Genomic DNA, 22,475 nt, shown 5'->3' with positions numbered 1-22,475 from the left:
AAATCACTACAATCAATAGTAATTTTCTCTCAGAACAGGAACATTCTCGCGTAGAAGCTACAGTGAATGCTAATGAGTACTGTTATATTGTAGATCAATTCCCCCAATACACAACATGTGCACGTTCCTAACCCGAGTCCACTCCTGCGGGCATTATGTGAAGACCCTCTTGACGCCCTGCGAAGACGCGAAGAAATCGACAGAGGTATGTGACGGTGGTTCAGAAGATTCAAAGACTACAGGGGGCCTTTGTTATCTTCCTGGGTGTGATAGGAAACCAGGGATCCGGCGCGAGGGCCCAAGTGAGTCTCACCCTTCACACATGTGCTAATTTAAAACAGATGATCGTACCGATCGCGGCTTTGATCCTGATGATATTGATTGGACTGAGTTCTAAATAAGGCTATTTAGAGCTGAGTTGGGAAAGTATATCGTGAAGAGAACTGCGCGAGGAAGGATTCGCCATGGCACCTACTGCAACACGCCGGAGTAGCTTCTCTTCCTCACTGTTGCATGAATTTTTGGCCATTGCCGATAACATTTGCCCAAATGCCCAAATATCATTCTGTATCCGTGCTTTCAGACTCTCAGAGAGTGGGTCTGTTACATCATGCATCTCAGGCGCCAGCCATTCTCGCGTTGTGCCTCCAATTCCACTGATATCGATCAACACAGCATTGCCGTCTGCGCTAATGACAACATTTGACGGTTTTAGACCCATGTGTTACTGCACTCTGATGAAGGCAAGCAAGTCCATGGGCAATCTGTAGTGCCCATTTTACCCATGGCTTGGGTGATGTGCCTTGCAGTGCATCGAACAATGTTCCCTTGGGATGGTACTCAAGAAGGATGCCCTGTAGAACAGTTTGGTTGCTGGAATCTGTTCCAGGTGTTGTCTGGTATGGGTTTTTGGAGATCACAGCAGCGATGATCTGCACAATTCCTTCTTCACCATGAAACAATTGCAAGTTCTGCAGCTCCTGCTCCAAAACTTGACTGTCTCTTGGTATGTATAGTCGGCTGTCAACTTCCTTATACACGTACAATAACTCCAGTTTGTCGCCCTCGAGGTGGACCTTGTGCACCCCAGGACTCAGCTCGCAGGTCCTGCGGATCTCTAACAGATCTATGGTAGGTATATCAATAGCGCTACGGTATAGCGGGAAGCGCACGTGAAAGGGATCTTCTCGGATACAGAACCACAACCGAGTGAAAACAGGGGTATATTCGCTGTCAGAACGTAGTGATCTTTTCAATGGAAGAGGGCGGCGGTCAGTGACGGCGATATTATACTCATGAGAAGGGAGAGTAGCATCATTCTCGCGACGAATAAACACCTGTGTCACTGTGTCGTCCAAGAGCCGCAGACGGCCAAAATCAAGGCATCGACAAAGATCCTCAAGGTCCTGTCGGCGTTTTTCCACCCTAGCACGGTTCACCCCGTCCGAGTATAGTGAGCCTTCAAAGGAAACTGATATATGCCACTGTGAATGAGCCCTGCTTGCAACAGCATGTAGCGAACGATTTCGAGGCTCCTGGCCACGGCTCCATTTTCTTTTCACTGTAGCGTGCGATATCAATGCGAAATGTTTCGTCATTGTCGAAGGGGGTCTCTTCTGACTTCGACTTGGATTGGTAGTGAGTCGCGGTTGACGCTCCAGTTTCACGTCTTCTCAGCCAGAGGAAAGAGAAAAAGAGCGACATGCTTGCGCAAAGTGTGAAATACACACTCATCTGCCGGCTCAAGAGCCTGGGGTACTGTTGCTGAAGCATTGGGACGGTGAGTTGAGAAGATGGTGACCAGGCTTTTGATGCTGTACCTGTGGTTGAAGCTTTGTTGCCGACGAGATGGAGACATCGTTCGTCTGGTCTGAGTTCCCTTTTCGTAAAGGTGATGGACCAGTGCGGAATCAGCCATGAAAATCCTGCCTGTTTTAAGACTTAATCGGTTTAACTGAATCTTCATGAGGTGGATGGTGGAATCTTACATTCATATATAATCGCCGGGCACGAAAAGGCGAGGAGTTGGAAAATGAAGTTGGCTGGGAAGTTTATCATGTGCCAAGGCATCTGGGCACGTGTTATTTATGCAACCAAACCCAATCCAACCCAGAAAGAAAGTCTTTAAGAAGATACACAAATAGCCCATTCACCCAGTCTCTTCTTGATCCAAAAATGGGAGGGCTTTGAGCCACGCCTTGCGCTCCTCCTCATTCCTCGCCTCACGGCTCAAGAATCGTTGTATCCCCTCCGCCAGCTGCCTCTTCGATGATTCATAATCCGCATTGCTGACCTTGCCATCCCAGTGTTTGAAACATCCTGTGTCACTAATAAAGTCGTTCATGAGCCCCACGCCCTGGGCCCACAGCTCTTCGTCCCGTTCCTGTTCCTGAATCTCAGCGGCCGAGAACTGCAAGGGGCATGGAACCAATGGCAAGCCATCTGTCCTGACTCCAACAATCTCTGGCCACCCTTTTTCCACATCCCTCAGTAAGCTACTAAGGCATGGTTCGTAGTCCATTAGCGTCAAACCCGGAATAACACTAACTTGGTGACGGAGCGTGTCTTGGCCCTGCATGGCCTGGAACGCTTCGACATTGACCTGATGGGATCTAGCCAAATAAAGATTGTGTAGTGTCTGTGCTTGATGCAATGCTTTTGCTTTCTGTTGTTTGTCTGGGGTCATGGAGTCAAAGTTCCCAGGGAGATGGATTTGCTGAAGTCCTTCAGGAGCCGGGCCATTGTAATCCAGGAAACCAGGGCATGTGACTTGCGTGAAAAGTGGACAAATGCTGACACATTGCCAGTCGACTATGCCCAGTATACGGGTTGGCTCTCCAGGATCGACAAAAATATTTTGCAAGTGCAAATCACCGTGCCACAAAACCGATGTTAAGGTTGCTCTGTTATCGGGCAGAACATAGGGTGCCACTTTGAGATAGTTGTGCAATGCGGACAGTTTCTTCGAAGAGCTGGGCTGGTATTGTCTGGGTCCATAGAAAAGGCCTTCCGGCATCAATGGGTATCTGAGTCGCGCCCTTGCGCAGAGAATTTCTCGATGCGCAATGGCAATCATGAACTCCGCAGGTGTAGACCCTGGGAAGTGCTCCACACTATTAAGCATACGAATAAATTTGCTAAAAGGGTTAAGGGGACTCTTACATGGTCCATGATCGATGTTCAGTTCCCCCCTCCCAAAATCGAAAAATGAACGATGGTTGGTGGGTCCAATGCCAAACTTCGCACTGTGTACCTCCTTCCCATCCCTGTCGACATATAACGGTGATGAGGTATCGAGCATAGCAGGGAGGTCATCCTTGTAGTACAAAGCTCCAAGCTTTGTGAATTGTGTTGCAGCAAGGGTTTTCTCAAAATCAACAACTTGTAGCACAATATGGGCTTTCTACTTTCCTTTCATGCTTTCCCACACATCGCTCAGCATCACACCAGCTTGTTTTTCCATGATGATATACTCTGCTCCAACAGGGTTCTCTGACGCTTTAGAGCTCCATCCGTAGACCTTCGGAACTGGAAGATGGAGGATGTTTCTCAACTAGTAAAGTTAGTCAATATTACCTGTTGAGGAAAGAAGTTAAAGGAGAAGAAAAGGGAGCTTCTACAAAGTCCATGGTCGCAACCTCACTGGCCGTAGTGAAGCATGGTCTGCCCGCATTGGGATTCGGCAGTTTGGCAATCACCTCACGTCCATCGTTCATGGTAAGCAGGAAAACTTTGTTATACTGGCCCTCTGAAACCTTAACAGCTTCAACACAGTATTTCGATCCGATGAGAGAAGCAGCAAGTTCCAAAAGCCTTGACATATCAAATTTCACATAGCGGCATGCAAGTTGCTGGTGCTCATTCCAGAGCCATCGACATGAGGTGTATCGATGGAGAGCCTCCAGATCATGCTTTGAGTCTGTAGAATAAAAAAACTAGTTAGATGCTTCTAGGTGATATCATGGAATGGGTTTCTTTTTCATACCTTGGAGATCTCGCCGCGTTTGATGCATCCTGCGACAATCGGAGCTGAAGTATCCCCCCATAGGTCTTGCACAGAAACACTGAGAAAGGAGTGGCGTGCTGAATAAATTTCTCAACACAAATCTATGGATGGCCCTCATATGGCATAACCAAGCAATCTTGTAGGGTATCATGGGCATTCCTTCCTATGTCTGGTCTCTGGACAAGACGGGGGTTGCCTCGGCTTACTTAAGGGGTCCGGGTCATCTGTGTCCTGTGAAACTACGGCGAGAGAAGACATCTTGCCGAGAAATTCTAATGATTGCTATACCCAATAGGAGTGCACTGTTTTCCACCCTCGTCGCCCTGTAGATTTCTTGTATCTTGAATAGTATAATAGATTAATTTGAATTTTGTCATTTGCTTGTGCTGGAGAAGCTCTAATCTTTTTTTTCCCTAGAGTTTCACGCCAATTGATAATGCTGTTGGAGGTCTCTGATGAGAATTTTAACACATATATAGTTCAGTTGTCCACCGCGTCATGACAGCTCTATAAGTGCAATTGTATCAAAGGAATGGTGTATATAAGTCCCCTCATAAACTCGTCAGTAAAGTCTAAAACAAAATGGGAAATCAACCAACTCCGGAGGGTATCCATTCCCGGAAGAGAAAAACAGAAAATTCAATTATCTAAAACTCCCCTCGCCAGAGCCGCCAAGCTCGCCTCATACCGTCCAGGACTATGATCGCCCAGCATCCCTGATCCAAACCTGATCTCCCCAAACCGTGCTTCCACGTCTCGAATAAATCTCAATTGCACCCTGGTAGCTGGCCTGCCCAGCCGCGGATATCCATCGCCGCTGGACGTATCCAATGTAAAAGCGTCGCGCTGCAGAACGCGCATGGTATCTACCACAAAGACCTCGCCTGGAGGCATCAGCTTCGCAGCCGTCAGCTGGCTGCGGAGTGACTTGAGTGTGTTCCAAGCCCAAGAGTCCTCGCCGACACCGTTACCAGCGTGAATAAGGAGGGGTGGTTGGTGGATGTAGAACTTGTTGGCGATGCTGCGGCTGATGCTGTCCCAGACGCGGGATTTCACGTATGACTTGGCGTCCGCGACGTCGCTTTTGAATGATAGCGAGACAGCGTGGAAGTCGTGGAGAACACCCAGGGATAATGATGGGACAACGTCTTGCCCATTGACGGTTGTGGTAATCAAGCGTCTTGTGGCGAGTCGCAGAGACGAACTCATCACCGCGGGTGGACCATAGGCATATACGTGGATTGGTCGCCCTGCCGGCAATCTGAATTGTCCTGGTTGACGTTGGATGTTACCCTCTGTGCCGCTAGAGTGCGTAGAGGCGGTCACGAACGATGGACCACACATATCCGTGTCATTCGGCCTCGAGATTAATATCGCGAGAAGTGCGGCAACACCACCACCCAACGAATGGCCACAGAATACAACACCATAATCAGTAAACTCCTCCAAAGCTGCTTTTATGGTAGCCATCACACGGGCGCCACCGCCCTCAAGGAGACGCATTGCGGACGCAAGCATTCCCTTGTGAACCTGCCAGGTTTTACCCATCCAGTGTAGGTCGTCGTAGTCGCATGTCATGTCGGTGAGAATATCTTCAAATCCCCAGGTACCTCTCAGTGTCAAGACAACGGCTTTTGAGTCGTGGTCTAGTGTGAGATAATGTACCAAGGGGAACCCTTCTTGTGTTTGCCCAGAAGCATTTGAGCCACCAGCTGGATCCACAAAGGACGAGAGAAGGATCGTTGAAGGAGGCATTCCTGTATGGTTGGAGAACGAGCTATGCTCATGATGATCCACCTCACCATTTTGCCAATCCTGTGGCCCAGTGGAGATGCCCATAACTCTGAGGAAATGCGATCCATACGACGCCGACGAAAACCTGGAAAAGCGTTGTATATTTCGCACCAGGTGATTGTACGGAAAAAGGCCGAAGAATTTCCCATCCCTAGAGAGGGCAGAGAGCGTGTCCTGGTCTTCATATACACTCTTGACAAATCGCGGGGCAAGGACGAGTGACGCTTTTGAATCCGCTTCTGCCAAGGAATATATAGTTGGTGCAAGAGATTTGCTTGAATTTCTCCGGGAGGCTATGGGACTGTAAGAATGAAGGTTTTCGTTTGACGACTTCTGCATATCACTGTCAGATTTTACTCTCGATAAACTGCTGGTGCTTGAGATATGATTTCTGGCAACCGCAGGCAATGATGGTGATCCCGGATATGCATGTAGAGAATACGCGTCAGTACGGGCCAGGTATGATTCGACGCACTTCTCGTGTGATGGAAAGTAGTCTCGTGTGGGAACGGTATCGGGTAGGGAGTCGACAGCGTGCTCGTCCGACCGTCTTGATTTCAGTGCATCGTGTTTTCCTGACGTAAGAGGCAAGGCAGGCAGTAACTTGGGCCTTTGTGCCGCGGGTTGTGCGGGTTGCTTAGATCTTCCGCTGCGAAGTAGACCTTTAGGACCAGCAGCAGCATTTTCCTTGTTAAAGTCCGACGGCTGACGGCTGCTCGGAGAAGAAAAAGCCGGCCGCTTCTTCGTACTTCTCATACTTCCAAGCTTTGCTTCCGCATTGGAGATAAGCTTGTGGGTTGTCCTCGCCACAGACCTCTTTTGTGATGAAGCTCGAGGCGTTTCCGAGCCACTGAACGAAGATTCTGAAATAGTCCTTTTGAATGAAGGTCGCCGAGACCTAGCTTGCCGAATTTTTGCATTAACGGGCGTGAATTCGACCGTAGGCACTGGGTCGCTCACCCAACTGCTAACCTTTGGCCGCTTCGGCGATCTCCTGTGGGATGATAGCCGTGGGGAATGCCCACCAGCAATCTCCTCCTCCACTGGGTGCTGAGTCTCCGGCCTCAATTCGGCAGTCTGAGATTGGTTGGATACCGTCTGGAACACCACAGTATGTTTGGGTAGCTGCGTTTCCGAATACGCCGAGACGCCCTCAGCGTCGTGATCTTCGTGAAAACTTTCTTTCACAAGAGCTGTTCCCGGAGGTGGGGAGATCTCTATATATTTGTGCTGACTATCATATACATCAACAGTAATGGTCCTTGCGATTACGCTATCGGTCTTTATTGTAGCATGCGACCCGCGTGGGAGCTGATTTACGATGTAATGTCGAATCTCTTCATCGGATAGAGCATGTTGGCGGTCCGCGGGGAGTGACACATGTGGGACAAGTCGACCGAGGGGGTTTAACGGAGTCGACTCCCGTTCCATCGCTTGAAATGTCATGTCCGCATCTGTTTCTTCAGGTGCCAGGAACGAAGCCGGCCTCGTTGGCGGGGTATCCAGCGATTCGACGTTGGGCGGATACTCCGTCCGCTGAGTTCCCACAACATCTGCTCTGAGGCCATTGTCGAGGATAACGACGTCCCAGATTATCTCTTCGTTTCCATTCTCCCTGAACTCTCTCTCGGTGTTCCGCCTTCCCCAACGCTGCAGCATAGCAAAGCCAATGCAACCCACGAGCAAATCACCTACGCCGACTTTGCCTGCATGGACACCTGTTTCTGGGTTACGAAACTCTCGTCGAATCAACGTGATGATCGCGGCAATAGCACGAGAGGACTCTGAGGACCCAAGGATCGCATCGAGTGTGGACAGGAGAGATTGGGAAAAATGGGAGACCGAGGACAGTGTGGTAGCAGAGAGGTGGAAACTCGCGGACGCGAAGAAGGAAGCGGAGGTTATCGTTGAATGCAACGTTGCCAACTATAATCAACCAAGTCAGCCTATTTCTTAAAGTGAGCTCATCACCCATGGATGAAGCAAGGGGAGAAAAGATAGAAAGAAAAACTGACGCTCCGCTCCAACAAGGATTCAGCTTCCGCTCTCCCATAATCGTCACTGCTTCTGGACAAAACATCTCGACCGGCCCGGATCAAGATGCTCTCCACCACAGCTCTACTCAGCTCCAGGCCGGTGAGCGTCGTCGCTCTAAAGCTGTCGATAGCGAATCCCCCGAGGAAAGTTCCGACACGGAGCGAGAGAGACGTAGAGTGGGCAAAGAGGGTTACCAGTGAGGCAACCGGGCGAGGGAGTAGTGTACCAGCGGACTTCTGGACATCTCCGTCCGCCCTCCGAACGACCTCCCGGGTTTGGCGCTGGTTCACATGGTTTTTATAGACATAGGGCATCGCGCTTAAATCGGATATGTACGATTCAGGAAATCTCTGCTGTTACCTGAATATGAGGCCATTGGAGAAATGGAGCCAAGGATGGTGGTTATGGACGCTCGTGGAGAGCAAGGAATAGAGTGGAGTGGACTGCTGGCGGGTGACTGGCCGGGCGAACGTCAGATGGATGGGCCAGCGGCAAACCAAGAAGAAGAGATCGATCGCGGAAGAGACTTGGGGTTGGGTCGGATGGCGTTTGGGAGAAACTCGGGGACATGTGACAGCCCGCAGTTATGGAGGGAGGCGTGGAGAGGGCTTGGCGGCGCTCTGCTTGGCCGTTGTCAGCACAGAGAGTCACCGTGGAGTGGTTGTTCTACAGCCGGCAGGGTGCTAAAGTTTAGATCTAATATCCATATCCATTGCATTTCAGTTGCATCGCTAGTTTGCAGCTTTTGTTTGCGTGTACGGAGCACAGCGATTCCCTTTTGTGTTGAGCTGAGAAGCCTGGGTGCCTCAAAGTTACCCGGGATTTGTTTTTCCCAGAAGGCATCAGACCTTGTAGGCAGGAGACGAGAGGTATATTGAGGCGTGGAGGGTGAGATACGAGGCAAAGTATCAGGTATGAGTGCTGGGAGATAGAAGGTGTTGTTTCTAGGGCCAGTTGATCATCAATGGCCCATACGCCAGACCATATCTTCCAGTGCAAAGCAGTGAAACTTCCATTTGCACGCCTGTCCTAACAATACATTCAGCCCCCCAGATGAGAGAGAGAACGGCCCCATACATCGCCCAAGTCATTGCGCAAAGCAAGTTAACAACATTTATTGAATGGCTTTTATCCCCGAGTAATTCCCTATCCCCTATTTGCAAACTCGCTAGGGCGTTGGAGGCAAAAGTGAGTTGTAAAACTAAAACACCAGATAACGCGCACTGTGGAAAAAAAAAAAAAAAAGAGAAAGAAAAAGAAAAGGAGAAAGCAAAAGGAAAGAAAAAAAAACTAAACAGAGAAAAGAACCTGAAGCACCCTTTTGAGCTATTGAGACAAAATCTTTCGAAACGAGATTAGAACCGTGAGGAGAATTACAGTATCATCAAATCGATCCATTGCAAGCGGCCATAGTGCTTCGATCCCTGACGAAAGCCAGGAGATTACGCCATGTAGGTGCTGGCATCAACTCCTCCTTCGGGATATTCACTGTTGAGTAGACACGAGTTAGACCTTCTCCAGTCATTCGCTCGGCTAAAGGACCGGGAGTTACTTACGGCAGAGCCACTTCGAATCGCTTCTCAATATCCTTAAGGGTCTTCATATCGTCCTCACTGCTGACGAAGGAGATGGACAGACCTTTGGTACCAAAACGGCCAGCACGACCCACACGATGAAGGTATGAATCGGCATCAGCCGGCATATCGTAATTGATGGCAAGGTTGATACGCTCGATGTCGATACCACGTCCGAATACATCGGTCGCGACGCAGATGCGCTTGTTGAATTCTTTAAATTCCTTATAACGTTTGATACTAAGAAGGGTTCAAGTTAGTTCGAGGCCCCTCCCTTTCCCTTCCCCCCCCCCAAAAAAAAAAAACAAAAAAAAAGGGAAAGAAAAAATAGAAACAAATATCGGATCCGTAAACACTTACCGCTCTTCCTGAGACACTCCAGAGTGCACTGCAATGCTAGGGAAGTTGCATTCACGCAGAAGCTTGTCCAACTCGTTCGCGCGGAGGGTGCTCTTGACGAAGATGATGACTTGGTTGAACTCAAGATTATCCAATAACTCGTTGAGTTTCCGGTTCTTTTCCGCCTCGCTGAGTTTGATATAGTATTGCTGTAAACCGTGGAGGGTTAGCTTGGTGTCATCGTCCACGTAAACCTCCAGAGGGTTCCGCATGAACTTCTTGCAGATGGGCCGAATCTCCTGGGAAAGGGTGGCGCTAAACATCATGACTTGCTTGTCAGCAGGAGTGGAGCGGAAAATTTCCTGGACATCACGTCGCATGTCTAGATAAAACAGAGCGTCAGAGGGCTTGGCGACATTTAAAGCGAGAGAACTCGACAAATTGCTCACCTATCTGGTCTAGCATCTTATCGCACTCATCTAGGACGAAGGCTTTGATGTTTCGAAGGGAAAGCTTCTTTTCGCGGACCAAAGCGTTCAGTCGACCAGGTGTACCCACAACAATGTTGGGGTAGGTGTCCTTGGAGGAGAGAACTTCGATATCCTTTTGCATTGGGGTTCCACCGTAAAAGACCGCGGTCTTGACATCGGGGAGATACTTGCTGAATCTAGCATACTCATTCTTGATCTGGTAGGCAAGCTCTCGTGTATGGCACATGACGAGGATCGAGCACTCGCCAGGAACAGGCTCAAGCTGGTTCAAGGTAGTCAAAACGAAGACTGCTGTCTTTCCCAGACCGGACTTTGCCTGGCACAAAACATCGACTTTGAGGATGGCGGTCGGGATGCAAACTTGCTGGACTGTATGAGGAGCGAGCGATATGTTAGACTTGGTTCGATCCAATGCTTAAAACTTGGCATAATTTTGACGCTGAATATCCCAAACGTCCGTCCATCGTAAAAGGGTCTCATGGAACAATCAACAAATATATAGGGAGGGAAAGGTCCGAAAAAAAGGAGCGTGGAAATTGCAGTAAATGGCCGGAGCAAGGGAGCACTCATGACACAACTCAAAGCCTCCTTCGTACAGGTCGACACGAGGATTCCATCCCACAACCAGGTATTTTGCACCCTGAGTTCTTGATTTCCATATCGAAACCGAATATATCCCTCGTGATGAGCGATCAACAGTGAACTTGCATTTGGAGAAAGCCCACGACGGCACGCCCTTTTAAGAATCCCCCACAGGGAATCACAGGGGCCAACGGTGCAGCTTCAATGCAAACAGTCTTGTTATCTTCGAAGGCATATCCTCGTGCCGCCTGAAGGCTTCGTGATGGGCTGATTGATTCGACAATCACCCCACTCGTGATGGATGGACGGACGTTTGAAGATGCAGGAAGTGGAGGAAAGCTTTGTGAAAAAGATGATTTAACTAACCCTCCGAAGGATGTTCGAAACCGCAATCGGTGATCGCACGCAGAAGCTCCGGCTTCAGCAGGAAGTCACGGAAACCAGTCGAGTGGACGCCAACATAGCTACCCTTCTTGTCCGCACGCGCGCCAGACACGGTCAAGTCACCTTTTTTCACAGCGGCGCCATTTGCAGCCGCGGCGGCGGTGGCGGCAGCAGCAGCGGCATCGGTTGTCTGGAGCTCCTCGTCGGAGTAGTCGATCAGATCTTCCTCGTGGGACATGGTGATGGATTTTTTTTGAGGTGGTCGTGCGGACACGCGTTGACGTGAAGAAAAATCGGAGTATTTGAGGTGGTTGGAAAGCAGACAGGCAACAAGTTATACAAAAGACGTCTGCAAATTACAACAAAGATAGAGGAAGTCAATAATGGACGGTTTTACAATAGAATGTAGCGAGGAATTGATTAGAAGAAGACGGAGAAGAGACAAAGACGGCGCGGTGCAAAAAGGTGAGTCGGGAGGTTGTCAGCGAGGGAGAGTCAAAGGTTGGCTGCTTGCTTCGCTGGCGCCCCGGAGCCGCCCAGACGCCACCTAACCTCTTCGGGAATGGTACAGGCACGTGGTAATTGACGCGCCACAGTATATTCCGAATGGAGTTTGTAAAATTCTGATTGGCCAATGCTGTGGCGCGAAGGAATTTCTTCATCCTGTGGCTGGCTGTTGGGTAGAATGGAAGCTTTTCTGCCTAGCTTGATGACTAAAACTCGATCTGCGGCTGTTTCCCGATTATCAATCAAGAAGTTTCTCTGGCAGTTTGTTGCCAGGAAACGATGGCGAAGGCGAAGGGCCAGAAGGGCTCTGCCGGAGGAGCACAGGGCCATCTTTTCGCGAGAATATCATATCTGTACAAGGCTTCCCTTTTGTTCCAATCTGCTCACGATCCTGCTTCGCTGAGCAAGCTACAACATGCAGAGAGGGATCCAAGCGGCTCGCTACGTGCAGGGAACATAGAAAGCCTTTCCATCGCTCGTGCCCCAGAGTCGCTAGACCAACCCGCAGTGCCAGATTTGCCCGCCAACATCATCGGTCGCCCGTCACATCTGGCTCGTCAATATGCCTCCCAGCTTCGAGCCACTTCGTTGAAATCTCAGCAAAAATTACCCCGAGGCGTCAAACACACATTATGCAAACGATGTGATACTATACTGGTACCTGGGTCGACTTGTTCGAAAGAGATTGAGAACAAGAGTCGTGGTGGGACAAAGCCATGGGCGGATGTTCTCGTTGTCAAGTGCGGCGTTTGCGGAACTGTAAAGCGGTACCCTCAAGTTAAGAAGAGAACCATGAAACTTGTCGATCGCCGACGACATGCAGATGATACAGCCAAAACAGAAGTTGCTGCAGGCTGAAGGCACGGTGGAAACTTTGCCACGACCGTCTTCGTCTCGGAGCCTTTGCGTTTCTTTGCTTTTTCCTTTCTTCCTTTTTTTTCTGTTTGTGGGAGGGGGAAGGGTGTGAAGGCGAGGACCGTTGCCTAGGTGCTCTGCCTGAAGTCTGGCGCTGGGTCCAGGCGACTTGGGACAGTATGTTCCTAGGTGGTGCACAGGAGCAACAAATAGGGCGAGTAAGCGGTCGCTCAGACTTAAAATTAGCAGGCGACTCCGAATTCTCTACCAAATTTCTCTCTTTATGCTTTGCTCTCTACAGCCACAATGTGAAATGGGAGACTTGCTGTCCGAGGCACGAGTGATACAACTATTTCGAATGAGAGTTGTTTTCAGATGTGGAAGGATGCCGATTCACCTGACGTTTCGAAAGGATTGCGTCACGGTATGCGCATTGCGTACAACTGTGCAAAGTTGAATTTTCTTTACTCGATCTTGCTATGGCTTCGATCTCAGGATGGTATCCCGATTTCCATATATACTACACAGGCTGAAGGGGAGCTAGACCAGACATTATCAAATATTTCATTAAATGTTTTTGCAATGTTAAATAGCACAAAAAAAACTGCTGTCTGAAAAGAGGTTAGGTAAAAGTAAACTAAAAATGATATGGGGTCAAAGGCACATTCTGCTGCCGTGAGGCATGAACCAATCTTCCAAAAAAAAAAAAAAAAAGAAAAAAGAAAAAGAAAGAAAGAAGAAGAAGCAGAGGAAAAATTACAAAAAGTGTCAAAAGAGAAAGTCAAGCGTTTGGCGCGTGGCAGACAAAACACAAAAGAAAATATCTGAGAAATAGTAGTCTGGGGAGGGGTGGGTATAAGGTCGCTGCAAGTATAGAGAGGCAAGATCAGATATCTACAAGTCAGAAGATATGAAATATGCGAGTAGCGTGTGTCATGAGCCTCATGGTATGCTGTAGAACCCAAGCACAGTGTAGATTCAGCGGAAGAGAATGGGGTTCGTCTAAGCCGGAGGAATGGGCGCGAGTGATTGATGGCTGTTGGACAGCTGCTTAAGGCGGGTAGCGGATTAGGTATTATGGGTCCAACGGGGGGAAATAGCCGTCTAGAGATCGTGGAATATGGGGTTGTGGAACCGTATTCATAGCAGAGAGGTCTTCTTCACATATAATATCAAAGAGAATGAAAGCCGTTCCTTCGTGTCATCATACAAAACTCCGTAAATTGCTCCGTGCAGAAACATATCGTATGGTGTTAATTGCGTGTTCGTCTAGAGATGTATAGTTGACGAGATCGCCGCTGCAGGTGCCAAAGGAAGCCAAAAGAAAAAAAAAAAGGGAGAGGGCTACAGCATCAACGCCGCCTGCGCGATGCTTGATCCAAGCGATGATCCAAGGTTTCTACCCGGGCGCGAAAACCTTTGACGATATCTCGAATCCGTTTGATCTTGTCAAACTCCATCTCCAGCTCGTCGATAGAGGCAATGATTTGTCGAACACGTGCTATTTCCACGTCTGCATCCGCAATTACATTTCCCGCTTGGTCATAGGTGTTTTGTATTGAAAGTTCGGATTGCTCATTCAGCTGCGCAGAGTTAGAACATGACTCGGTGCCATCCCAAGTTCTGGAAGTAATATGCACTAAATAAAGCAGAATTCCAGAGCCAGAAAAGAACAACCAAACAAGATATCAGACCTCAGGGGACTGGCAGATGGGAAAATAGAACATGTAGAAGCTGCGTCAGCGGACCAAGGAGACACGGGGCGACCTACATATTCAATCCTCCGGCGAATGTCCCTCAGAAGATGGTCGAGCTGATAATACAAAGCCTGGAGACTATCCGGATCTAAGAGGAGCCTTCCCTGGCTGCTTGCAGCACTGGCGGCTCTTGAACTTGATGTGCTCCTCCCCATACCTCTCCCCCGTGAAATCATGCTGCCATTATGGCTGCCCTGCAGCGCAATCTGTTGCTGGTGTACAACCATCTGCCACTCGGACGATGTGAGGCCAAGTCGGGCATCAGGAACGGACATTGACGCGGACATCTGGTACCGACTTGTATACCAAAGACATACTCTTAGAATCGACGCTCGACGGGAGTGCGGAATGAGCTTGATAGATAGAATTGACGGCCGAGCATGGTGGAAAGGAGGCAGGACACGCTGGCTTGGGACAGATGAGTTCGTTTGAGATAGCGCCAAACGGTTTCGTAACGCTTGAATATACCTGGACTGCAGGATGGTCGTGGTGTACAGATCTGGATGTGTTTGGAGACTCGCCTCCTATCTGCAGCCAACCAGGAGGCGCAACGGGAGAGGCGGATTCAGCGTCGCAACTATGCGCAAGAGGCGAACAAGGGACAAATGGCTGGTATAGCAGTAGCAAGGACGGTGTATTCAGTGGGATAGAGAGAGAGACCCTAAGAGAGAGGCAGAAAGAGTCCTCTAACCACGCTGCGGGCGGCGAAGCGGAGCGAGCGTTGAAAGGTTCTAGAAATGGGATGTGCTGCTGACCGTTGTGGAGTAGCGACAAAAAGTAACTACAAAACGTTCTCAGGAGACAGACGCCAACAACCATACCCAACCCTCTTTGCTGCGCCCAAAGTACACCCGTTCTCATCCCCCCATTGATGTAAAACCGTTGCCAGCCTACTCCCGGCTCGACAGTATCAGTCGAAGCGGTCTGTCGCCTCCCGCCTGGGGCTAAGATGCGGAAAAGGTCTGCTCCATTTTAGCGCTTCCATGGATCCTGACACTGACTCCATTTTCCTACCACAGAATTCAGTGAATTAAAAAGAAGCAAAAAAAAAAAAAAAAAAAAAAGGGAAAAACAAAATCCAAGTCAAAGCTCCCCATCACGCGTGCATCCCCGGAAGACGAGGACGTTCGAAACCCACGGTTCCAAAAAAAAAAAAAAAAGAGTCTCCATCGGGGCCTCTAATTGGCGAGAAGCGGCAACGGGGCTTTTTCAACCCTCGAATCTCTTCCTCTTTGCCTCTGCATCGTTGGAGGACGAAAAAAATCACCCATATTTGCTCGACGTAGACAGCTTTCAGCTCGCTTCATACAACACGAACGAGAAGGCAGACGATCCACTGTTACCGCTGCCCAGCCCGTGAGGCTTCAACGCCTCCCAGAACATACCATCGGCCTCCATTGGATTTAGAGGATACCCCGGAAAATCGAGCCTGTAGGATTTCAGAATCGGGTGCTGAGCGCCTAGGCAGCATCCAACCGGGCTTGTACGTACACCTCGTCAGTGGAGCTCGACGTGACTTCTTAGCCTTTCCCCGGTTCGGTACTCCAGACCCGCAGCTACCAACTGACAGCCAAATATCGCTTTTATCACACTTCTGAACTTTAAGCCGCTGCACGTTTTAACCGCCGAGTCACACCTTCCTGCATTCTAGAATCGACGGCTCTACCCATGGCGAAGGACAAAGAGCGCACCGTCAACCCGGCCCAAGCCCAGCGCCGATTGGAGAAACAACGTGCGTTGAAAAAAGGAAAGGCTGAGCTTCAGGCCCGTCGTAATGAGAAACTCGCTCGTCGGAATCCGGAGCGGCTCCAGCGGCAAATTGACGAGCTGAAGGCGATCGAGGAGTCGGGGCAGCCACTGAGGCCACGGGACAAGCAGATACTTGAGGGCCTAGAAAGAGACCTTAAGGCGGTTAAGAAGGCAAGAGAGGCCCTCGGAGACCGCGCACCCAAATTCGGGGGTGGCGAGTCGAGGCACCGCGACAGGGATTCCGATCGAGGAGTGTTGGGGAAAAGAAGAAGAGATGGATGGGATCAGCGGAGACGACATGATGACAGTAGCGATACTGACGAGAGCGTTCGAAATATACCCATGCCGAGGGACACTCCACCCCCGATCCCACGCCAATACCTACGACGAGGACCTGCCCGTGATAACGAGGGCGAAGAAAAGCGCCAGACACACGGTCTACCAGAGAAACCTCCAGTGGAAGCTAGAACAGTCTACGAATCTGCACCGGTCATCAGAAATCTACAACAGGAGGCCGTGAGCAAGTTTGTTCCTGCGGCTGTAAGGGTGAAGCAAGCGGCTGTCAAAGGCCAGGGACGGTTGGTAGAACCGGAAGAATTGGACCGTTTAGAAAAAGAAGGATATACTTCTACTACTCAGGCTTCTGGCCCTGCGGCTAATGCTGAACGGACAGATTCAGAGACAAAGCCTACCTCGGCGAATCTTGATGCAGCTACATTGGCAGAAGAGGAGGAACGCTTTCGGCGAGAGCTCAAACACGTTCAGATTGAGGAAGTGGAGGATGAGGAAATATGATACAAGCTACAGTCCTTGCCGCAAGCAGGCAGAACACCACTGCCGTATCAGCCAGACCGGTCTTCCCAACACATGCTGCTTCGTTATATCTATGGCCGTCGCGGATTAATCGCAGCCACTCCTCTATATATCTTCTATCACTCAACTACGCGCTGAGTAGTCCCCACAAGGCGATGCCCGCCCAAGTACCATGCAAGCCAACAATACCCCAAAAGTTTGCGAGTTGGTACTCCCCACCTACCCACCTGCTCCAGCTATACAGGGCCACTGAGGCAGCATGAGACAGGGCAAAACACGATCCTACCACTCGTCCTACGTGCGTGTGTCGGATATGATAATCTCGGAGGAGCCAACTGCACAACGCAAACGGGAAAGACGTATTTGCTGCACAACGCAGAAAGAAGCGCAGGGCGGCGCTGCTACGAATTTCCTCTTGCTCCGGAAACAGGAGGCGGGAACCCGTGTAGAAAATGAACAGGTCCGCAGTGAGGATGACGCAGGCAGAATCGTAGAGGAGGCGGATCAGCTTTGGCTGGACAGGTGAAGCAGAGGAAGAGGCCTTTTCAAAGGAGTAAATTAGCATTTGTCCACGCATTATTGTCAACCGCAACGAACGGAACTTGAAAAGATAAATCTACCATTGTGATTGCCTTCTTTTATTAGGAGTCTTGTCTGGGAATTAAAGTAGATTAAATATTTATGATTGAAATCCCTCCGAATGTGAACGACCCAATGAGGCGTTGTTAACGGGTAGATGACATATAGACAATGAAGCTGCTCTCCACGCTGGGAGTCTTACCAGCCTTTTTGAAGTGTTTCAAACCTCGGAGCGGACGGCACAGAGCGACAGCTTGCAGTGGGGTGTTCTCGTGAGATCGCCCACTGCATCGTATCCGGAAGCTTAAACTAGGCCTTTCGAACCGCGGTCGAGGCTGCTAGGGTAAATTTTTCGATGAAGCTCCCTCGTGATCCGTGAATATCGGCCGTCGTAAAAACGCACTCCTCCTCCTTACTCTCCTTGTTACTTACAAAAAGGTGTCATAATGCCAACCTGTGGATTCATCAGCTTAGACCTGTGGGAATTCACTAATTCCTCTTGCAAAAGCTTAAGAATGTCCTTTACGTTGCTCAAAGTGCCGTACCATGGCTGACGCCCTCTACACAATGCGGAGGAAAAGAGCCAAGCATAGCTTTGCCTTACTCAACTGACCCTGTCTGAGCAAGGGAGTCGTGGACGGTAAATGCGGAAGTTTGGACGACACCAACTGTGTGGGTTCACGATAACGTGTTTCCCGAAAATACTTGATCGGATATATCTTCGGAGGATGTCACGGACATGGAATATAAAGGAGAGTGTCGATTACGAGGTACACCCATTGATGCCTTTTACGGTGCCATCAGTTGAACATCTGGGATGCCCGGATTGTGCTTTTGTTAAAAAATTGCAAAGACCAGACAAGTTCAACCAAATTCAACTTGTCTTCCACTTATTGTTGGGAAAGGGTGAAACCAATCCCTCATTTGCGGACATTAAATGCCAATGCCTTGCAAATCTCAGAAGCATAGCCTGACCCTGGAGAAAAAAACTCTCCACCTATCCATACCGCTGCTGGACGTCTCTTAATCCCATAGCTTTCAGCTTCAGAAGCTTACACTTGCTACAGAGTTGGAAATCCAGCGTTCTAGAAAGACCATTGAGACCAATCGCGTTCTCCTATCCATAAAAAAGCGTCGATACATTCACAAAACCATAACAACGCAGTCCTGAGGAGGCGCACTTCCAGCAAAACGAAGATGGGAGGATGTAAATACTGTAGCCCTTAGGTGCAGCGACGCATGTCAATGCAAGCCTACTTAATCAATTGCCATGAGCTCGTGCAACGGCTAGTCTTTCAGGGCCCTCAAGCAATTCTTCCCATGTGTCTATAGAGGTCATGGGTATGTCAATCGTGGTTGGAGATACACAGTGATCGCATCTGTCATTGCTTCGGTACCGCCCCACGCGGCTGAGGTTGCGCCGGGGCTTCACAGCTTTGAGGATATCAACATCTGCAACCCATTTACCTTTGTCCCGGACTTGGACGATCGACTCTAGCAAATAGGCATCGACATCTTGCATATCATTAGCACCAGTCTGAAGAGGTAGCTTATATCCTGAGAAGGCTAGGTGCATTGATGTACCCGGAAAGGAATCGATTATCTCCCCGTCAAACTTATCGTGTGAGAGCAAGTTCCATGATCCAATATCAACCTCCTTAATCTGAGGAGCTTGCGGCGGTATTAGGAGGGCTATGCCCGCGCGACCGACATTGCCAACAACACGATGTACCTCAAACTGATCTGGAACTTCTGAAGGATCACATAAAATTGAACCACTGATAAACAGCGAGTCAACTGAGGGCATTGGGAAGACCTCATTTAGTAAATAGGGATCGAGATTAAGATGTCCTGACTCAAACATAGCAATACAAGCAAAAGTGCGAGGACGGTCAAGATCATGAGAAGCATTGGCTGACAGGCCTGCCATAGGAGGAATCCAGCGAGCCTTATACAGTGGCGCACATATCGATCTTATCGCCAAAGTTGCCGATGGCACCATTCTGTACTTATCGGTTAGCCCAAGAGCTCTTAGACTTTTGAAGAGCTGATAGTAACTGTCCAATCCACGGTGGGTGGAGGCGAGAATCGTTTCCTGAAGGTGTCTGATCAAGCTGCAGAGCGTATGAGCAGATACCGCATTGGAAAACACTAGATCAACGACATCCGCAACTGAGAGGACACTTCGCATACTCTGAGCTCTCTGGAAGAGAAGGTTTGTCTTGCCCGAAACTCTCCCTGGAATCATTTTTGTAAAGATGGCTGGGAATGTACAGCGCCGCGACCCTAGGGATCCCGGCAACAAGGAGATATTTAACCGGTTTTGAGCCTGGCTCACGGCTGAAATAAAATTCCTCTTCAGCACACTGGGGCCTTTCGAAATGGAATAAAGGATCCGAAAGGGTTGATCGTGGCCCAAGGGTCCAGAACTACCTCTGCGTCCTCTCCAAGACTATGCACGTAGTCATGCCAATCATTCATAAGTTGTTACGTGATGCCGGCTTCTTCATTAATACAGTCTCTCGGCTGCGAATTTCGATGGCAGATGGATGTACATTGTCCACGACAAGCGCAGTCGACACACGTGCCAATACAATCACACATCGAATTAGCAGCAAACACTTCAATCGGGGCCCATCTTTTATGCCTTGAGGAAAGTTTGCAATTATCTTCGCAATACCCTTTCGACCTTTGAAGCTCCGGTACAGCCGTTGCAAATTCCCAGGCTATGGCGCACGTATCGTCAACAGGCTTCTCGTCGAGAGGACCACAGGCCGCATTGTACCGAATGAGTATTTCATTGCCTCGTGGACATAGTTTTGATACCATTTTCCGAAGAAGATCTATATGTAAATTCGAATTTGGCAACAGTTCGAGAAGAGCTTGAGGGTTGCAAAAACCAAACAAACGTTGTATGATTTCGGGCGTTCCGCTGAAGAATGTTCGTCCGTGCTTTTGTCCGCATTTAATGGGTAATCGAGCCAACTTTGCATCCTCCAGGTCCGATCCCAAGAGAGCTGAAGCTGCGCGGGCAAAGACCTTGACCCAAGCGCCACCCGTTTTCAGATAATCCTGAACTTGGCTCATCGTGGCCAAGCAGGGCCTTTCAAAATGCACATGCTCTGCTTCATGCAAGCTCGCAATTTGGTTCATGCATGCAGCGAAAAAACTCAGACCGGTAGGAGCGTCCCGAGATCTACAGCAGAAAAGTCGCTGAAGTGAATCCTCGAATGGTCATTCTCAACGCTCGAAGATGCGATAACTGGAGGCCCGTAATACTTCAGGTGTGCTAAAGATAAGGACCATTGGACTCCAGTCATATCAAACGCTTCCGTTTCTAGGATGTCTAACTCCAATCCTATCGTCAGCACACCGCTCGTCTTGACTAACTCATCTTCAAATTTTATCTCCGAAACAGAAGATCCAAGAACAATGAGATCAGGGAATATGTGCCAGGATGATAGTCCTAAAAGTGCAGAGCCGCTATATATTCGCTGAGGTTGACCGGATAGCAGGTTCTCCATTGTTGTCAGAGCCACTTTCCAGGTATTCATTACGTTTTTGAAGAGGTTGTTCGCCCCTTCAATCGGTAGATCCAGTTCTGCGACGGTCAAGCGCTGTTTTTCAACCTTGTCCCGTAAAACTTCATCCGCAGTTCCGAGCCATGCGCGTGCACCGGCATCCCATTCAGCGAGCTGTTCACGGCTGATATCTTGTCGAGCAGCCTGCAAGGTCGAATAATGCGTTGCGTTGCCGTTGTCGAACTCCGTAGCAATTTGTTTCTTTCTTTCTTCGACCAACTCTACCCAAATCGAGGTTGCAATTAGAGCGTTCCACCGACGAGCTAGTAGACAGGCTAGAAGATGAACAGGGACGGCACCAGGTCCCGAGGTTGCGGCAGCCCATATTGTCGCACCATCAGGCCCTATTTCCGCAGCAAAGAACCCCTTTGCAAAGTCTTCCTTGGGCTTTATATCTGGGCGCGCTATGACTGCAGATACCCGTGCGCCATACGCATCCACCAAATATGATGTTTTCGGTAAAATGTTTTCAAACAATGCCCCTAGCTTCCTCGCCGTGATATGTGCGCTGCCACCTTCAGCGTTTTGGCGTCTTTTACTGGAAAGACTCAGGCCAAAGTCCCGGTATGACGGAGGGGCCTCAAATCTGAAAAGAAAGAAGTCTAGGTTCAGGGTAGCAGCAGAGAGGGTGAGCTCGTTTGTGGCGCTTGCTAAAGAGGCCAATAATTTATTTACTGCCATATTTCGTGAAGATGTTTTGGCATGGGTCGAATGAACAGATCAATGAAATGCAACCCCTGTCGAAGAGCGGGGTGTAGCGAGAAAACCTCGTCTTCTTCGTAGTGCATCATGTCGAACTGTCGACGGGCGAGTTAAGTAAAGCCCAACCAGTTGACATTGTGATAACTAGTGGCGAGGAAAGGCTTCAAACGGAGTTGTCTACACCTAGCCTCCATAGCGGTCAACCAGCAAGATAACATCAGAATTTTTCCTCCGTTCTCCGGACGATTTGCCAAATTCAATGTTTCCCAGGGACATCTGGCCCACAGCGCTCTGAACGGCATGGGTTATGCTGGATCGTTATATGCCATCCAACATGCCGTTGAAACACGTTGGATAACTGGCCGTTCATCCATGGAAAACCACAGAAAATCCTTTCAGCAGCCTCGCGACAGCCGCTTCGTCGAGCATGTTTCGGGATACGCTAAAGGCTACGCACATGACCAGCTATTCTCGGCCAGTCCTCATACCGAATATGTCGGCAAAAAGCGCCTTGCGTTCGCTATTGTTTATTGCGCTTCATCGGCTGCGTCATTGTTGGTGTTATGCAAATTCACGGGTCCTGGATAGCGGGACGCGTGAAATGTCGCTTTACGCTCAGGACAGACTAGAGGTAATTGTTTATTCCGGAGTTCGAGACTCTAACCGAGCGTATAAGGGATCGAGAATTCATAAAAGGAGCGAAAAAAGGACCACCAATGCAGCAT

The 22,475-nt window shown here is 49.4% G+C and overlaps 11 protein-coding genes across 12 annotated transcripts; 2 read left to right on the top strand and 9 right to left on the bottom strand.

The window, feature by feature from the left end:
* Positions 1 to 402: 402 nt before the first annotated feature.
* D8B26_007136 (uncharacterized protein) lies at positions 403 to 1,598 on the bottom strand (the record flags this gene model as incomplete). The annotated part of the gene is made up of 1 exon (XM_003071982.2): positions 403 to 1,598. One exon carries the CDS (start codon positions 1,596 to 1,598, stop codon positions 690 to 692), a length of 909 nt encoding a protein of 302 aa, XP_003072028.2. The 3' UTR covers positions 403 to 689.
* Positions 1,599 to 2,024: 426 nt separating this feature from the next.
* Positions 2,025 to 3,463, bottom strand: D8B26_007135 (uncharacterized protein). The gene is made up of 2 exons (XM_066125436.1): positions 3,163 to 3,463; positions 2,025 to 3,096 (listed from the first exon to the last, which is right to left on the bottom strand). Exons 1-2 carry the CDS (start codon positions 3,299 to 3,301, stop codon positions 2,150 to 2,152), a joined length of 1,086 nt encoding a protein of 361 aa, XP_065981518.1. The 5' UTR covers positions 3,302 to 3,463; the 3' UTR covers positions 2,025 to 2,149.
* On the bottom strand, positions 3,404 to 4,013 carry D8B26_007134 (uncharacterized protein; the record flags this gene model as incomplete). The annotated part of the gene is made up of 3 exons (XM_003071981.2): positions 3,404 to 3,553; positions 3,621 to 3,919; positions 3,986 to 4,013. 3 exons carry the CDS (start codon positions 4,011 to 4,013, stop codon positions 3,404 to 3,406), a joined length of 477 nt encoding a protein of 158 aa, XP_003072027.2.
* Positions 4,014 to 4,377: 364 nt separating this feature from the next.
* D8B26_007133 (uncharacterized protein) lies at positions 4,378 to 8,294 on the bottom strand. 2 transcript variants are annotated; one of them, XM_066125435.1, is made up of 2 exons: positions 7,816 to 8,294; positions 4,378 to 7,746 (listed from the first exon to the last, which is right to left on the bottom strand). In XM_066125435.1, the coding sequence occupies exon 2, from the start codon at positions 7,457 to 7,459 to the stop codon at positions 4,646 to 4,648; it is 2,814 nt and encodes a 937-aa protein (XP_065981517.1). In that variant the 5' UTR covers positions 7,460 to 7,746; positions 7,816 to 8,294; the 3' UTR covers positions 4,378 to 4,645. The 2 variants fall into 2 exon arrangements, with proteins under 2 accessions (XP_065981517.1, XP_003072026.2); XM_003071980.2 differs by having other exon boundaries at positions 4,378 to 7,726.
* A 514-nt stretch (positions 8,295 to 8,808) lies between these two features.
* Positions 8,809 to 11,675, bottom strand: SUB2_2 (Suppressor of the cold-sensitive snRNP biogenesis mutant brr1-1). Its single transcript, XM_003071979.2, has 5 exons — positions 11,190 to 11,675; positions 10,200 to 10,610; positions 9,772 to 10,132; positions 9,394 to 9,651; positions 8,809 to 9,325 (listed from the first exon to the last, which is right to left on the bottom strand). The coding sequence occupies exons 1-5, from the start codon at positions 11,443 to 11,445 to the stop codon at positions 9,280 to 9,282; spliced, it is 1,332 nt and encodes a 443-aa protein (XP_003072025.2). The 5' UTR covers positions 11,446 to 11,675; the 3' UTR covers positions 8,809 to 9,279.
* Positions 11,676 to 11,969: 294 nt separating this feature from the next.
* D8B26_007131 (uncharacterized protein) lies at positions 11,970 to 13,120 on the top strand. The gene has a single exon (XM_066125434.1). It carries the CDS (start codon positions 11,994 to 11,996, stop codon positions 12,570 to 12,572), a length of 579 nt encoding a protein of 192 aa, XP_065981516.1. The 5' UTR covers positions 11,970 to 11,993; the 3' UTR covers positions 12,573 to 13,120.
* Positions 13,121 to 13,921: 801 nt separating this feature from the next.
* D8B26_007130 (uncharacterized protein) lies at positions 13,922 to 14,613 on the bottom strand (the record flags this gene model as incomplete). The annotated part of the gene is made up of 2 exons (XM_003071978.1): positions 13,922 to 14,152; positions 14,341 to 14,613. The coding sequence occupies 2 exons, from the start codon at positions 14,611 to 14,613 to the stop codon at positions 13,922 to 13,924; spliced, it is 504 nt and encodes a 167-aa protein (XP_003072024.1).
* Positions 14,614 to 15,994: 1,381 nt separating this feature from the next.
* On the top strand, positions 15,995 to 16,870 carry D8B26_007129 (uncharacterized protein; the record flags this gene model as incomplete). Its single annotated transcript, XM_003071977.2, has 1 exon — positions 15,995 to 16,870. One exon carries the CDS (start codon positions 15,995 to 15,997, stop codon positions 16,868 to 16,870), a length of 876 nt encoding a protein of 291 aa, XP_003072023.1.
* A 1,665-nt stretch (positions 16,871 to 18,535) lies between these two features.
* D8B26_007128 (uncharacterized protein) lies at positions 18,536 to 19,715 on the bottom strand (the record flags this gene model as incomplete). The annotated part of the gene is made up of 2 exons (XM_066125433.1): positions 18,536 to 18,982; positions 19,052 to 19,715. 2 exons carry the CDS (start codon positions 19,713 to 19,715, stop codon positions 18,729 to 18,731), a joined length of 918 nt encoding a protein of 305 aa, XP_065981515.1. The 3' UTR covers positions 18,536 to 18,728.
* A 239-nt stretch (positions 19,716 to 19,954) lies between these two features.
* On the bottom strand, positions 19,955 to 20,554 carry D8B26_007127 (uncharacterized protein; the record flags this gene model as incomplete). The annotated part of the gene is made up of 1 exon (XM_066125432.1): positions 19,955 to 20,554. The coding sequence occupies one exon, from the start codon at positions 20,552 to 20,554 to the stop codon at positions 19,955 to 19,957; it is 600 nt and encodes a 199-aa protein (XP_065981514.1).
* An 83-nt stretch (positions 20,555 to 20,637) lies between these two features.
* Positions 20,638 to 21,729, bottom strand: D8B26_007126 (uncharacterized protein; the record flags this gene model as incomplete). The annotated part of the gene is made up of 1 exon (XM_003071975.2): positions 20,638 to 21,729. The coding sequence occupies one exon, from the start codon at positions 21,727 to 21,729 to the stop codon at positions 20,638 to 20,640; it is 1,092 nt and encodes a 363-aa protein (XP_003072021.2).
* Between the last annotated feature and the right edge of the window lie 746 nt (positions 21,730 to 22,475).

Source organism: Coccidioides posadasii, chromosome 4 (genome assembly GCF_018416015.2).
Source record: "Coccidioides posadasii str. Silveira chromosome 4, complete sequence".
NCBI lineage: Eukaryota > Fungi > Ascomycota > Eurotiomycetes > Onygenales > Onygenaceae > Coccidioides > Coccidioides posadasii.
This window is presented reverse-complemented; position numbering and strand designations above follow the sequence as displayed.

Bases quoted from the DNA above. Each gene is read 5' to 3' on its own strand.
- D8B26_007133 (XM_003071980.2), bottom strand. From the start codon at position 8,151: ATGCCCTATGTCTATAAAAACCATGTGAACCAGCGCCAAACCCGGGAG. The intron at 7,727-7,815 runs GTCAGTTTTTCT...GGTTGATTATAG, and splicing joins AATCCTTGTTGGAGCGGAGC to TTGGCAACGTTGCATTCAAC.
- D8B26_007135 (XM_066125436.1), bottom strand. From the start codon at position 3,301: ATGCTCGATACCTCATCACCGTTATATGTCGACAGGGATGGGAAGGAG. The intron at 3,097-3,162 runs GTAAGAGTCCCC...AGCACTTCCCAG, and splicing joins GAACATCGATCATGGACCAT to GGTCTACACCTGCGGAGTTC.
- D8B26_007131 (XM_066125434.1), top strand. From the start codon at position 11,994: ATGGCGAAGGCGAAGGGCCAGAAGGGCTCTGCCGGAGGAGCACAGGGC.
- SUB2_2 (XM_003071979.2), bottom strand. From the start codon at position 11,445: ATGTCCCACGAGGAAGATCTGATCGACTACTCCGACGAGGAGCTCCAG. The intron at 10,133-10,199 runs GTGAGCAATTTG...TGTTTTATCTAG, and splicing joins TAAGATGCTAGACCAGATAG to ACATGCGACGTGATGTCCAG. The intron at 9,652-9,771 runs GTAAGTGTTTAC...AACCCTTCTTAG, and splicing joins GGAGTGTCTCAGGAAGAGCG to TATCAAACGTTATAAGGAAT.